Source organism: Gymnogyps californianus, chromosome 5 (genome assembly GCF_018139145.2).
Source record: "Gymnogyps californianus isolate 813 chromosome 5, ASM1813914v2, whole genome shotgun sequence".
Classification (NCBI taxonomy): domain Eukaryota; kingdom Metazoa; phylum Chordata; class Aves; order Accipitriformes; family Cathartidae; genus Gymnogyps; species Gymnogyps californianus.
In genome coordinates, this window is record NC_059475.1 from 33,262,003 (window position 1) to 33,276,352 (window position 14,350).

The 14,350-nt window shown below is 51.5% G+C and overlaps 1 protein-coding gene across 1 annotated transcript in view; it reads right to left on the bottom strand.

Moving 5' to 3' along the window:
• The window catches only part of GALNT16 (polypeptide N-acetylgalactosaminyltransferase 16), a 79,067-nt gene extending 66,347 nt beyond the window's left edge, over positions 1 to 12,720 (bottom strand). The window contains exon 1 of the mRNA XM_050897107.1: positions 12,507 to 12,720. Coding sequence (XP_050753064.1) covers positions 12,507 to 12,720 — 214 coding nt within the window. The remainder of the gene's footprint in view (positions 1 to 12,506) is intronic.
• Positions 12,721 to 14,350: the final 1,630 nt, after the last annotated feature.

The window sequence follows — 14,350 nt, forward strand, 5'->3', positions numbered from 1 at the left end:
ATCCAAGCTGTCTTGGCTTCACTGATATTTTAATCAGAGTTAATAACCAGAGGTTAGCAGATCTGAATAATGAACATAACTTTTTTTTTTTTCTTTTCTTCCTTTCAGCAGAAATTACATCAGGGAAATGGGGGGAAGAACGTTTTCTATCCCCAACCCTTTATCTTACTCATCTACAGAGGTTATAAACTCCTCGGGACAGAGGCTGTCTTTTCTGTTCACATTTTGCCATGTGCAGAAGAGCCCTCAGTCTGGATACCCAAACACCCCTACAAGGCGGGATCTGCAGACAATCAGGAGGGACCCAGCAGCACAGGCTGTATGTGAGGTCTGGGCTAGGAGGAAGATGTACAGGAGATCTCAGGCTGCGTAACTTTGATGTGCAAATTGCTCGGAAAAGGATGGCAAGGCGACTGGTAACTCCAGGCAGGCTTGCGGCAGCCCCTAAAGGTTTATTATTCAACAAGTCTCCCTGCCTCGCTCTCCAATCCCAGAAGAGCCCCAAAACAAGTCCCTCACATACAGAAAGAGTCTCTTACGGAGGTACACATCCAGCTGTGAGCTGGGCTACGCACTCCCCTGGCACACAGAGTTCCAGCCAGGGCAGCGGAAAGGCTGGCAGCTGCTGGCACCGGCTGAGTTGTCATACAGAACAGCTTCTCTCCACGCCCCTCCTTTTGCACCTGAACCCTCAGCACACTGCCAGCACTCACCCAGCTCTTGCCAAGCAGACCCAGGTAATGGCTGGAGTCGCCCCAATCACGACCCAGTACAGATCTGACCCCTGCGTTGCAGGGGTGCTGAGCCCACCCCAGGCTAAGCAGCATCTGACTCTCAAAGGGCCCCCAACTGACAGGCAATGACCAAAATGCATCTAAATTTACCCCTATCAGATATGGGACAATGATATGGGAACTTACCTTGGGAGGAAAAGTACTGAACTGATAACTTAAAGCAAATTCTGATCTCAATAGAAATATTTTCCATTCAAATTCAACTCACCAACTCAAGACTGGAAAGACATGAATTGCCTTTAATGATTCAAAATAACCTTCCGGCAACATGCTTAATGGCTGTCCTTGCCACAGAGAATGGTGAGGATCACAATTAAAGCTTCACACAGGGCCAGCAAACTAAATATAGCAGTGGAAGGTGTATTTCTAGTGGAATTATAAAAACATTAACAGAAAGCTAGAGAAGAAAATTGATGATGTAATGTGGATCCTCAAAATTTACTTAGTCTTAATGAATCTGTCACAAGACTCAGTTTAGCGAATTCCTGGACATTTAATAAATGCTGCGTGCGGCATTATTTCCTAATTTCTCAGATTCACTGCTATATAAACTAAAGAGTTCAAATGGTTACCCTGTGTTTCTGCTTTCTAACACTTCTAATGATTCTTCCATGGTGAATAGCACCACCCACCTACACACACACACCCCACACCCCCCCCCGAAAAAGAAAAAAGTCAAGATACTTCATTTAAAGTTTACATGTTACCATTTTGGATTCTGCTGAAGCCCAGCTGAAGGAACTGAGTGCATCTGCGTACTGGGTTTTCTAAATATGCAACCCACTGGCAGCAGCAAGTTCCTTTTGTGCGCTTGTGAGCTGGGGAACTACAGTAACACCTTACAAGGCTCCTAAGGTACAGGAGGCGCAGAAGAATAAGAAGGGGGTCCCTTCATACACCCAGTTCCCATCAGCACTCTCCCCTCTTGCAGCTGCTGGTCCTGCCCAGCTGACTGCCAGGAGTCCCTGCTCCTGCATACCAGGCGATCTGGGGACACAGAGTAACACCAGTGTGTCGGGGAGCTGCCACAGCTCAGGATGTCACAGCGCATCCCGTGCAGACCCTGCAAGAACACAGGCACAACAGGTTAGGGAGAGTTTTCTCACCCCTTCTCCAGCTCTTGTAGTGGTGCTGATACCTGTTTATCCATTCCTGGTCCTTCTTTATGATGTCTCTTAGGTGACATCAGGGAAAAGCAGAAGAAAGATACAGAGCGTTCCAATCCTCTTTAAACTCAATGCGACAATTATAATCCTCTAACTAAAAAGAAAGAGGAGGAAAAATGAGATGGGCTGTGACAGGTTGGGAGGACTAAATCCCTGTTAACTAGGGCACCAAGATTTAAAGGGCTCGGCTTTGCACACATCATATGCCTCTAACAAGGTCCCCGCAGCACACTGTCCCTGCCAATTCCTCCGTGAGTAAGCGCGAGTTGGTGAGACCCACTGCCCCGAGGATGCTAGCGGTGGGTAAGAGGACTCTAATGCCATGGCATTGCCATGCCAAGACTAATGCATCCAAAACCATGGGGGTGGCAGAAGCACTCAGGTAGCCCCCCTGCTTCACAGGTACAAGGGGCAGCAAAGGTCAGAGTGGTACCAACCACGCAGGGCAGAGCTGCACAATTAACAGCTGAACGGCAGCAGAAAGAAGAATGTAGCAAATAACCTATCTTTCACATTAGCCCTGCCAAGCACAATCATTTGTATCATCCCACCATGTTTCCCTTCAACTCCAGCACATCTTTCCTGAAGGTGAGGCTTTGGGCCCAAGAAAATTAATGATTAAGTAATTTACAGTTAATTATTTTTAATAATGCTGTAAGCTAAGTGATGCAAGCAGATTTTTCCTACTACCCAATGTGACTCAATCTGTATCCTGCGCTGTAAGGACAGTGTTTACTTTCACTGTAAACCACCTCGTCGTGGCTTGCCTAACACGTACCATGAGATCTGTGTCTGTTCAAGAACCTGACCTGAGCCAGCAGTCCATCCACTGACGTAAAGCCCTTTCACACTCAGCCAAAGGGAGCTTTTCATAGGTGCTTGGGCAGCCTTTCCGAGGGTAGACCTCACTTGACTGCATCTCATCATCGCCCGACCTGGCAGATCCACAGCTAGTCCTGAAGGAACACTGATTTCCCAGCCCTTCCCAAAATTTCTTTGGGAGTGCCCAGCCAGCGTGGTCCAGTTTTCACAGCACAGACGGGAAATGCCCCACAGGGCCGCTCTGCTAGCGGGCACGGCACAGCAATCTGGCATTCCAGGGCAGGGCGCAACCAGACTTAGACCACCCAAACGCAGAGAGGATGCAAGCAGGTGCCAAGTTTGCTCAGATTTGCTCCAACAGATTTTTTGAAAGGGTTACCTCATTGCAGAGCACCCATCCTTCTGCTGCCAACCCAAGCTCAGTATAAACACCACATTGCACTCCGAGCAATGGGAGAAACGTGACTGTGCTCGCCCCAGCCTGCATCTGGTACTGCCAGGGGAGCCAGCTCTGCTGTTCCCGAACACAAAACCAAGAGCCTTAGCATTACAGAAGCAAGCATAGCACCAGCAGGGATGTGGCAACTCAGCGTCCCTGTGCCGGGGGTAGGGTTATGCCCTACCACAGATCTAAAAAATCTCCCAGAAAGGTGTAAAGAAAAAAAAAAACAAACCAAAAGTCACATGCATATTATAGCACTTGGGAAATACAGCATGATCACATCACTGAGCACCAGGAGTCTGCAGTGAGCACTTGCAACATTCACATTTCCTAACTCCAATACTTTACTATTAATTTTTACAATTTAAAATTACTTTGGGAAACTACATAGGGAGCACAGAATTTTTTAAACTTCATTGTGTGGATGTGATGGCTCCCATTTGCATTGCCACTGTATCCCCATTCCCACACTCAGAGACTAACTCACCAGTTACCCAAGGAGCAGTACTGCTTTTTGCAGCTCTTACATGCTCGTCCTCATTTATTAGGCTTTTTACTGCATACTTGATACCAAAAGGCACAAAGGTACAGCATGGCATTACTGAACATGACACTCTCTGGCACCAAATACTTCGTTCAGGGCACTCAGCATGCGAGCAGATGGAAAGCATCAGTGTTTTCCAATTTTGTCCTGCAGGAAGACTTTTTCAGAGAACCTCTGAAGACACCTTCATTGGGTAGGAGCACTTTTCCAGCCAAGCCCTGGCTGTTTCAGGATTCAGCTTATCCAAAATAAAAAGGCAAGAAAAATATTCCTTTTTTTTCCTCCCAGGCCCACAAAATGGCTGAGGCAGGTTTCAGCACAGTTGCTTTCTCTCTCCCTGCTACTTTAAAACAAAGCCTCCTCACAAGGACCACATTTCAGCTTACAAGATGAAAAATTTGGAAAGTGGGAGAATGAAAACAAGAGGTTAAAGTACATCATTTTCTGCGGCTTTAGCCAAATGTCATCAGTGCCCATGCTATAACAGAGTCGTAAGTTAGAGTACTACCCCAGCCTGACCACGGCAGCCTTGAAGCCTGAACTGCAAAGTCAACCCTACAGCTCCGTCATGGCAGGACGACCAACCGAGCATCATCTGACCAGCCAAAACAGCTTCTCCGCCCAGGGGCAGCCCCACGTGGCAGCTTCATTCACGTCCCGGGGTAGCGTGGGGCTTAGACACCAACAGTGCTGTGGGACCTGCATTGCCACCGCAGAAGGAGCTGAGGCAGGTCTCTGCAGGGACGATGCCCCTGAAGTAGCCGAAAGAAAGCAGCTCCAAAGGGAGCACGCAGCTGCCTATCAAAAACCCAGGATCTACCAACACTGAGAAATTACCCATATGCTCAAAGCACATCACAACATGGGTAATTTCTCTGCAAAGATGAGGCCCAAAAGACCACTTTTTTTTTTTACCCTTTTTTTGTTTTTTTTTTTAAAATGTACCCCTATATATCTCACTGTCTTCACAGCCACAAGCACAATTGGGACCTGGAAATCTGATAAGGACAGTCCACCTCCTGTCCTTTATCACTTTTACTAGTTTCAAGAATATGTGCTTCTAAAAATTCAGTGCAAGATAGCAGCAGGTAGGACGCAGCCTTTCCTCATACATCCTGTTGTTCAGTGCATGGACCAGCCCATGCTGCTCCTTTAACATCTTCCTCTTGGAGCAGATCATCCCTGACCTGCTGCATTTCTGCTAATCCTGTTCTTGGTTCAAAGGTATACAAAGGGTAAACTCAACCAAATGTTTTGCTAAGGTTCTCTCATCTCCAGCCCTTTACAAAACTTGCAAGCTAAGCCTCCCAAAAGTCCTGTGAGGCAGATAAAATCTCCATTTTAGACTTTGGGGAAACTGAGGCACAGCAGCCTTTAAGGAGGATGAGTTTGCAGCTCAGTCAGTAAGCCAGCTTGACTCCCAGTCTATGAGTCTCACTTTAGTTATGTCTTTACCTTAATGCGATAGCATGGGACATGTTGTGGATCATGGCCTCCGCGCTAGGTGCTGTACAGACAGAACAGCAGTGACAACTGACACAACGAGTTCCCAAAGAGCCTACAACCCTACCACAGGAGCTGGCAGATAGGGCTGGAGGAGCACAAGGGAGCAGCATATGCCACTGAAACAGGAAAGAGAGAACGAGGTCCTGGGACTGTCACTGAGATGCCATGGGACAGGAACAACCAGCTGGCATCCTGGGGAGAGCCAAGGAAGACCAAGAGATCCTGCCCAGCCACAATCTGCCCTGGGGCTTTCCCTGCAGAAGGGAGACGATGCACAGCACAGGCGAGCCAGGGTCCCCCACTGACCCACGTGCTTCATCCCCAGCACGTTCGCCTCTGTTTATTTCATTGCCTTTGTGCTACATTGCATGTTTTTCTAAGAGGAATAATTAAGTCATTTTTCAGCACTCCAACACAGGCAGTCCCAGTTCAGTGCTGCTGAAACAAAACCAGATCTTCTCCCCTTGCCTTTCAGGTGACTCCCAACCTACCCACCTCAGGATGAAGCACCTGGGCCAAGTTTCACCACGGCAAACAGCGACCTGAGATGTCTCTCAAAGGCTTCTGTTTCCAGCAAACACTGCTAAATTTTTAGCTTTTAAATCTTAGGGCAGTTTTCTGTATGCAAAGACAAATCTAACTGGGGAAGCAGCTGCATACTGAAAGAACGCTTCAGCTTGCTAAAACTTGCAGCTGCTTCACCCACTTGTTTAATGGAAAGGCTCTGGTAAAAAAATCATCTTCAGGAGCACTGCACTTTCACCCCCCCACACCTCTACAAACCATCCCAGGCTGCCCAGACCGCCACGCTCCCCGAGCCCCAGCTACCTCACTGCAGCTACCTCGTCGCTTTTATTAACAATTAAGGCCAGTGCTGCCAACTGGATTTTATTAATATTGTTATTGTGAACCACTTATTTTTATTTTACTTTTTAATGCACCACATGGGCCACTGGAACAAATTAAATATAAAATCGTTTTCCGCCATTTAGGCAAACAGCATTCATTCCCACATTTTTAAAACATAAACACCATAAATAAAATATTAAGTTGTCGAACTGTCACTGAATCTTCCTCCTGCAGTAATACCCCTGGAGAAATAGTTACCAAGTCATCCTTTCCCAGGGAGCTGGCACAGGCCTCTCATCTGCCATAAGAGAGATCCCACAGAAATAAAAAAAAAAAAATCAGTGTTGCAGGGGTCTGGCTACAGCAGGAACGGCTGCCACAAAACCCCAAGCGTTAAGGGCTGTTCCCTGCACCCTAAAATAAACTGGGAAGAGCAGAGGCCATATAGGTGCAGGGAAGAGCCAGGCAGGTGCTGGATTTTGGCAGGGGAACGGGCCAGGCTGAACGGCACAGACAAACCCAGCACTTGGAGGGGGCACCTTCCCCCTGCAAAAGCATCACCACTACGACCTGCAGTTTCTTTTCCATCTTGTTTCCAGCACCCCAGATATTTGCAGAGCCACAGGGAGCGGAGCTGCTCTGCAGGCTGGCAGGATGGAGAGCCCAAGTCTCCTTCACTTTTCCTTTAACTTGAAAGGAAGAAGACATTTTAAGAAAACAAGAGCATTTCATAAGCTGTTGAACTTGGCGACTTCACCGGCTTGCTCACCGTGCCTCCCTGGACTTGAGTTCCTGCCACCTGCACCCGAGGTGGTCTGGCTTACAGGCAGCGCAGCAGCCTTGGGGAGACCAGACAGCCTCAGGGAGACCATACAGCCCCCTGTGCTGTGTTCACACGCATGCAAACTGACACACAGCCGCCCAGTGTAAGAGCAGAAAGAAATGTATACAGCCACATTGCTGATCTTTGCCCCAAAAGGCAGGAGACTCAAAAGTGAGCAACCTGGTAAGAGTCAAATGGTAAGGAAGCTGCTGAAATGAGCTGTGGCATCTCATTAAGTATTAGGCCTTCTCTCTCCACAGCACAGCAGGACATGAAATCAAATATGTACTTCACAAGCTCGACAGTATGCCAATGCAAGGAATTAGTGCTCTTCCCCCTCTTGGTTTTTGTTTTTTGTTTGGTTTTTTTTTTTTTATTTAGGATCCACCTCGGTTCCCAGTGTTACATCCCCAGGGCTACAAGCTCTGCCTCCAGGCAGGCACACATGCAGGAGCCCTGTGGGATACAAGTCCCTGAAAAATGATATCACTTATCAATCCACGAAAGCTGCAGCTTATCCCAGTTGTGAGGGAAACAGCATCCCCTGAAAGCTGTGCACAGAGGGAATGTGATGAAGGGACGGGAATAAAATCATTCACAAACAAATGGTGAACATCAGCCAGCACGTGCTCCACGGGATTCAGATACCCACAGCCAAAGGCAACAGAAAACAAATGCAGCAGAGCACACTGTTTGGCCAAGTTAGTTAAGTCTACCAGGGTCTGAAAAGCATACATCAAGGTGATCTTACATCGTGGCAAATACAAGCATGGCTAAACTTGCCAGTTCAGCTACTCAGAGAAGCAGGTAAATCCCAGCCACTGCCTATTTTCTGGCTAAACAAGAGGGGGGAATCAAACGATTGACATCTTTCCTTGCCAACTTGCTTGATGCGTACAGACACCTCCTGTACTCAGCAGCACGTCCCAGAGGAGTCTCCTGCTCGCTGTCTCACCACAGGCAAGTGACACTCAGTTCAGCGATGTTTGCAGAGCATTTAGAAACCCTTTGCTACAAGTGAAAAGGACGCCTTGATCTCATCTCCCCGGTGCTCATTTTACACGGCTGAGCACAGAGGTAGGGAGCAGCCAGGAGAGCTGAGCCCAGGCAACCTGAGCCAGTATTATAATATAGGGTCTCTCAGCTGCCAAAGAGACTCTAGTAGGGCCACAGAGGAGTTACACAGGTCACAAAAGTTGGCAGGACAAAGATAAGAGACAACATACCTGCTCCAAAGAGCAATTGGGCACCAGCCTAACACGATTCACAGCATTTAACTAATGATACTCTTCTGTCTCCATCTTCCAGGCATGTTGTTGCTTTCCTACCACCCCAGAGCAAGGGTGCCACAAGCCCGCAGGCAGCCTCACATTCAGCTTTTGACTGGGAAATGGGAGCAAATACTCCCATCCTCAGCTCACAGTCAGCCAACAGCAAAATTCCTCTTTCAAAGCTACCTACCAGCCACCCCTCTGGCTAAGTGGCTTTGCCCACGCGACAGCAATGGCCTTGCTCTCTTCAGTGGGACACAGGTACACTGGACAAGCTTCCCACGCTGCGATCTTTAGAGGCGGGAGAACAGAGTCCTGGGCTCTGCCCATCAGTGCCATGCTAAAGCAGATGAGCAGCACGTGGTGAATGATTAACTGCCCATACATAGTGTGGAAATGATGCCAAAGCCCTTCCAAAAGACATGTTGCACAGCTTCTGCCTCTGGGAAATTTTGAAGGAGCAGGAGGCAACCTCCTGCCTGGGAGGGACAGAAAAGAGCCTAGGGAAGAAGTCCATCCTCCAGAAACACCCAACACACCAACCAACTGCCAGAGGTCCCAGGGCTCCTCCTAATTTATATGAAACTATGCTGTGCTCCAGAGAAAAAATGCATTCCTAGGACTGTGGTACTCACTCATGTTTCCACCCCCTGTGGCGGGTGAAAGGGGAAGCATGCAGGAGCTCGGCATGCCACCAAGTCAGCCCTGACCTTTACCAATTTCTGCATTTTTATTTCAAGCATCTGTAGGACCTGTTTGGGGAGAGGCTATTGCAGAGAGCCCACATTTCAAGATTTCTGGATATAAAGCAGGGATCCGGAGGATTGCTATTAATGCACGAGCTATGTGGGACACTGATCTCTGACAGCCCCCCCGCCCCAACTTCAATATTCAAAGATTTCCCTTGCTGACTCCAGGAGTCAGACATCCAGATTTTAAGTTTGAAGTTGTGCTAATAAACATGAGGTCAACAAATAACAAACCAGTTTCAAGTTGAGACTTGCAATTGACTATAGTTTTTACCTGAGGTGACTTTTATTCTTTGCATTGGGAGAGAATAAAGAACAAAACCACAAGCCCAGAAAGCACTTCAATTTTTAAAACCCATGCAATTGACCTTCATTTGCCCAGAATTTGAAATGTCACAGCATAGACGCAAGAGAAAAACTCTTGGACTCGCTCACCCAAAAGACAAGATTTTTTTCTTTTTCCCAGACAGAAAAGCAGCCAACTTTAGAAAATTGAAAAAATATTTTCCAGAGACCCATAAGTCACATGAGTCACCCTTATTTGCAGATGAGCCCAAACCTGAACTCCAACATCATCACTCACGCAGAGCAGAGGAAACCAAAAGCTGGATCAAAATGGGCAGCTTGTCTCAGTGGCTCTGCAGAAGGCCAAGGGACACGAGAAGCAGGCGGAGCACAGGCACGCCTCCTCTTACACAAGACTACCATTATATATTAAGTCAAGTAATCTAACTTTGCGGGGAATGAACTCAGGGTTGAGGGCTCTGCATGGCAAAAGGACAGCCGCTTCTCTAGATTCATCATTTCTCCAGCGGGGTGGTTGAAATGGCACATTTTCCATGCTGTCTGGGAAAGGGCGGTGGGCAGCGCCACAGCCCGCATGCTGTGCGCCCAGGAGCCGGAGAAGGATGCGTGCTGAGGGCCGCTTGCACAGCTATAGCCCCTGCGTAACCAGCCCTGCCAGCTCACACGGTCAACTCAGCCTAGGAGACCAGCTGCTCAGACCCCGGCTAGGTGCCACCCTCTGCGGGGGGGTGCTGTCCCCGGACCCCTCCTGACCTTCCCACCCCACGCCCACCTGCAGTCGCTTCCCTGCTTCTGCCCCAGCAGCGCAGGCAGAGGCCGCGGCTGGGACGGCTCGTTATTCGCCTCCCGTCACAGCGAAGCCCGTTAGGCTCTCTGATAGCCATGCCACTGCATAGACACAGCAGCACATGTATTGCGTTTTACCAGCTTGCCTCTCATGGCAACCCACCAAATCCTTGGGAAACCGCTCTGCACGCACAAGGGGAAGCCCAAACACCACAAACCCCTCCTGTTTCCCTTCTCTATGCAGACAAATCATGGCAGGTCAGGATGTGATATTTCCACCATGCCCCACTGTCAGGTGCATCAGGAGAGGGTCCTCCTTCATCCCAGCTGCTGTCTGCTGCGGGACTGGGACTTATGCGGGGGTGGCTGGCACATCCTGGGACCCCAGTTACAGAGGGACAGGAGAGGCAAAGGATCATTATTTTTCCCTGCTAAGGGATTTCAGGCGTGGAGCAGAGCGGGGATGCTTTATGTCGTTCTGCGAGCAGGACCAGATTTGGAGCAGCTGTTGTACGGCGCTATAGCTTGTAACGAGAGGCTTTGTGCTTAGCCATGAGCGCCTACCGCCTCCCCCCAAACAGCAGCAATATAACAACGTGTGGCACTGCCACAGCATCCTCCTCCCAAGGATTTTAAGGTGCATGGCAGACGATACGGATTCCTGTAACCTCACAAGCCCTCTGAGAGGGAGTAAAGTAAATGCAATAAAAAAACATGGAAGGCATAAGCGGGGGAATGGAGAAATAAAACTGCCAGAGCAGCATGTTCAAGCACGCGCAAGAAATCAGGGGCTCAGGGGCAGCTTCCCCCACTGCTAAGGTGGAATCTGACAGGCAGCAGCGCTCCAAGTCCTCCGTTTGTTCAACTCGGCCCTGGCCAGCCTGAGAGCGTTTCCCAGCACGCCCGAAGGGCTACAGCAATAACAGCACTCGCACAGAGCTCCTTGCCCGGAGGAGGCATGAATGAATACGGGAGGCACCGTATTCATTTCCACAGTCCTGCTCCATAGAGGGTCTCACAGCAGAGCAGCCTGAACTGCTGGCAGCCCCCGGCCCTAATGAGCAGCAAATAACATCCTCGCTCTGCTCGAGAGCCTCAGTTTTGACTTTTGAGTTTTGGCAGCTGCAAGCGATGGCTGAGGGTCTCAGCTGCAGGGTTTCCACCCTACTGCTGGAGGGCTGGGGCTGCTCTGACAGCATTTTTCAAACATTCACGAGACTTCCCCAACACCCCTGCACACACCTGCCACCCCCACTTTACCAGTGGAGAAAAGAGAGACACAGGCCAAAAAATCCCAGTGCCAGTCAGGGAGGGAAGCAGAGAGCCCCAGTGCCCGGCCCCTGCTCCAACTCCGACCAGGCTGCTGCTTTTGTTTGCTTCCATGTGTGCGTAACCGGCTGATAAATGGATTTGCAGCCAAAGAGTGACACACAGTGCAGTTCGCGAACTGCTTCAGCTGCATCACTCCTGGGAATGGTATTGCTGGGCCACTTTTGCTCCAGGGACTGGTTTATTTTTTATGAAGCTATTGCCTAGAGTTTGGAGAGCTTTATTGTTGCTGTTATACAGGCTGAAGGAGGACAAACCTCCTCCATGGACAGAGCAGAAAGGTCCTCATCATCCTTAAGTCAGGAGCTCGATTTTATCACCCTACTGAGCCCACAGATACCCAGGGAGGGCAGAGTGTGGGGCTTTCAAAGCAAATTTGAAGTAGCACATCAGGGCACCACTACCACCCCTCGGGTTAGGAAGGAGCCCCGACGGCTCCCCCCATCTCCCACCGTGCCCAAACCCTAGCCTGAGCCCGACCCGCAGACTGCTGTCTCTGGCTTAAAACAGACAAAACTCGTGAGCTGCGCCCAGGTCCCCCATTTGGCAGCAAAGCGGAGGGAGCCGAGGCAGAAGCTGCTACCAGCTGCACAGTCCCCCCCAGCAAGTGCCGCTCACATCCCCCGGCCCAATGCCCAGAGCCCAGCTGGCCGGAGGAAGGGCTTGTGAGAGGTCATGGCTCTTATCTGGCCCTGATGGGAAAAAACTGTGATCATATATATATGTGTGTGTGTGTATATATATATACACGTATGTATGTATGTATGAGCCTCTTGAACACGAACCAAAAACCTTCCAGCTGTTTCACCCACCCTTTTCCTCAGCCAAGGGCAGCCGCTCTCAGCCGGAGGAGCAGAGCCCGGGCGAGCCGGCGGAGACAACTCGCACTTTACCCACGGCATTACTCTGTTCCCCTGAGATTTGCCCACCCCGCTCCCCGATTGTAACGGCTGCCATGGTGACAAGCACGAATGCTAAAATAAATACAAAGCAACCCGAAGGCAAAGCGAAGCCCTCCTCGCTCCCCTTCGCCCCGCTCACCCCCCGCCCGAGGCGGCGGCTGCCCGAGCATCCCTCCTCGCCGCGGCAGGGCGGGATGCTCGGCGGCCGCGGCTTCACTCACGATGAGGGGGATGGTCCTCTCCTCCCGGCGGAGCTCCAGCCTGCCGGCCGCCCTCTGCCCGCTCCGGGCGCTGCCGCTACCGCCGCCGCTGCCGGCGGACCTGCCGGCGGCCGCCGAGCGGGGCTTGTTGTCCTGCCATAAGTAGTAGAAAGTGCCCAGGATCCAGGCGACGGTCAGGATGGCGATGGCATTGGCCCTGATCCTCCTCATGCCGAGCGCCCCGGGGGAGCCTGGGAGCGCTGCCTCGACGGGCAGGGGCGGCTGCGGGAGGAAGGAGGGCAGAGGCGGCGGCGGCGCGGCGGCTCCCCCGGCACCGCTCCGGCTCCCGCTCCCGCTCCCGCTCCGGCCCCGCGCCGCCCAGCCGCCGCCGGATCCTAACGCCTCGCTCCCCCCGCTCCGCCGCAGGGGGCGGAGGGCTCCGCGCCGCCGCCGCCTCCTCCTCCACCCGGCCTGGCCGGCGGGGGGAGCAGCCGGCCGGGGCTGGGCGGCGGGTCTGGCCGGCTGCCTGCGTGGGTGCCGCTGAGGATGCGCCCGGCGCTCCAGCTGAAGCGGGGAGGGGGTGGCCGCCCCGGGAAAGCGGGTGCTCCGATGTGGCGGTAGGGCCCCCATGGCGGGGAGTGGGTGACACGGGCTCAGCCCCACGAGGCAGCTGCTGGGACGCGGGTGACGCAGCAGCCTGCCCTCCTGCACTGCTAGCCCAGGTCCCTGCCCTTGGTGGCCCGAGCGCCACACGGTACTCTGTGCCGTAAGGCAGGCGGCCAGTGAGTACACCGTGGCACCCCATGGCACACGGGATCTAGGCACCCACTCCGTGGAGATGGGCGCATCCCCGGAAGCTTCTCACACCGAAGCTGTGGGGGTTCACAGAAGCAAGGCTCTTGGGCCTTGCCGCCCAAGCACCCGCTCCCATCGCTGCTACACACAACCACCCAGCAGTCACACACTGGCACAAGGGCTGGGCATCTGGGCAAGTGCTACAGCCACGAGGCCTTTCGAGCCCTGCGGGAAGGGGAAGCGTGGCAGTGGAGGGGCAACGATTATACAATTCCACATTACAGGGCATTGCCAAAGCTGTAGCGGTAAAAAGCTCACCGAATCCAGCCCTGTGGGCAGCTTAGGCAACAGACCATCCAGCTTGTGAAACCAAGCTACATTGAGGCACAGTGCAGCTGCTGTGCAACTAGGGCTTAAGGGTTTGAGAGAGCAGGAGGAGGTACCAAGAAACCTCTACCAGTGAAGACACGTGCTTAGAGAATGTGGGTGCCTCCAAGGCACCTGACGAGGCGATTGGAGGATTTAAATTACAGTACAGAAAATGGCAGCAGGGCTTCTCAATGACTTTTTGCCTACCTTCCTCCTGGCCAAATCCCTCTAAATGTGATTACAACCTGTCCTGCTAAATTGCCCTTTCAGGTCTACCTGCACACCGCTTGTTTCCTGAAGCACAGCACAGTATGAAATTCATCCGTCATACTTGTGCAGTGCCAGCGCTTGGGGCAGAAAGCTATTGCTAGGACCACCACCTCCCAGGGCTGCAGCATGGCTCCACACCAACCTCCCTGCAAAGCACACTGCACTCCTGATGCAGAAAGGTATTACAAAGCATCTTACATCCTCCTAGGTACCTTTCCCAATAACTCATCAACGACCCGCAGCTTCCCAGGCCGCCAGCGGCAAGGGGAAGTTTGAGACACTCAAGGCGAAACAAAGTCCTCCAAGGGATCAACAAAAACACAATAAGTCCAAGCTGCCCAGTCCACGGCTGTCCCCATGGTACGAGTAACCTGTAGAAGCTGAGCTCCCACTGGTTTCGGTCTCTTTCTCTTTCACAGTCCTACAA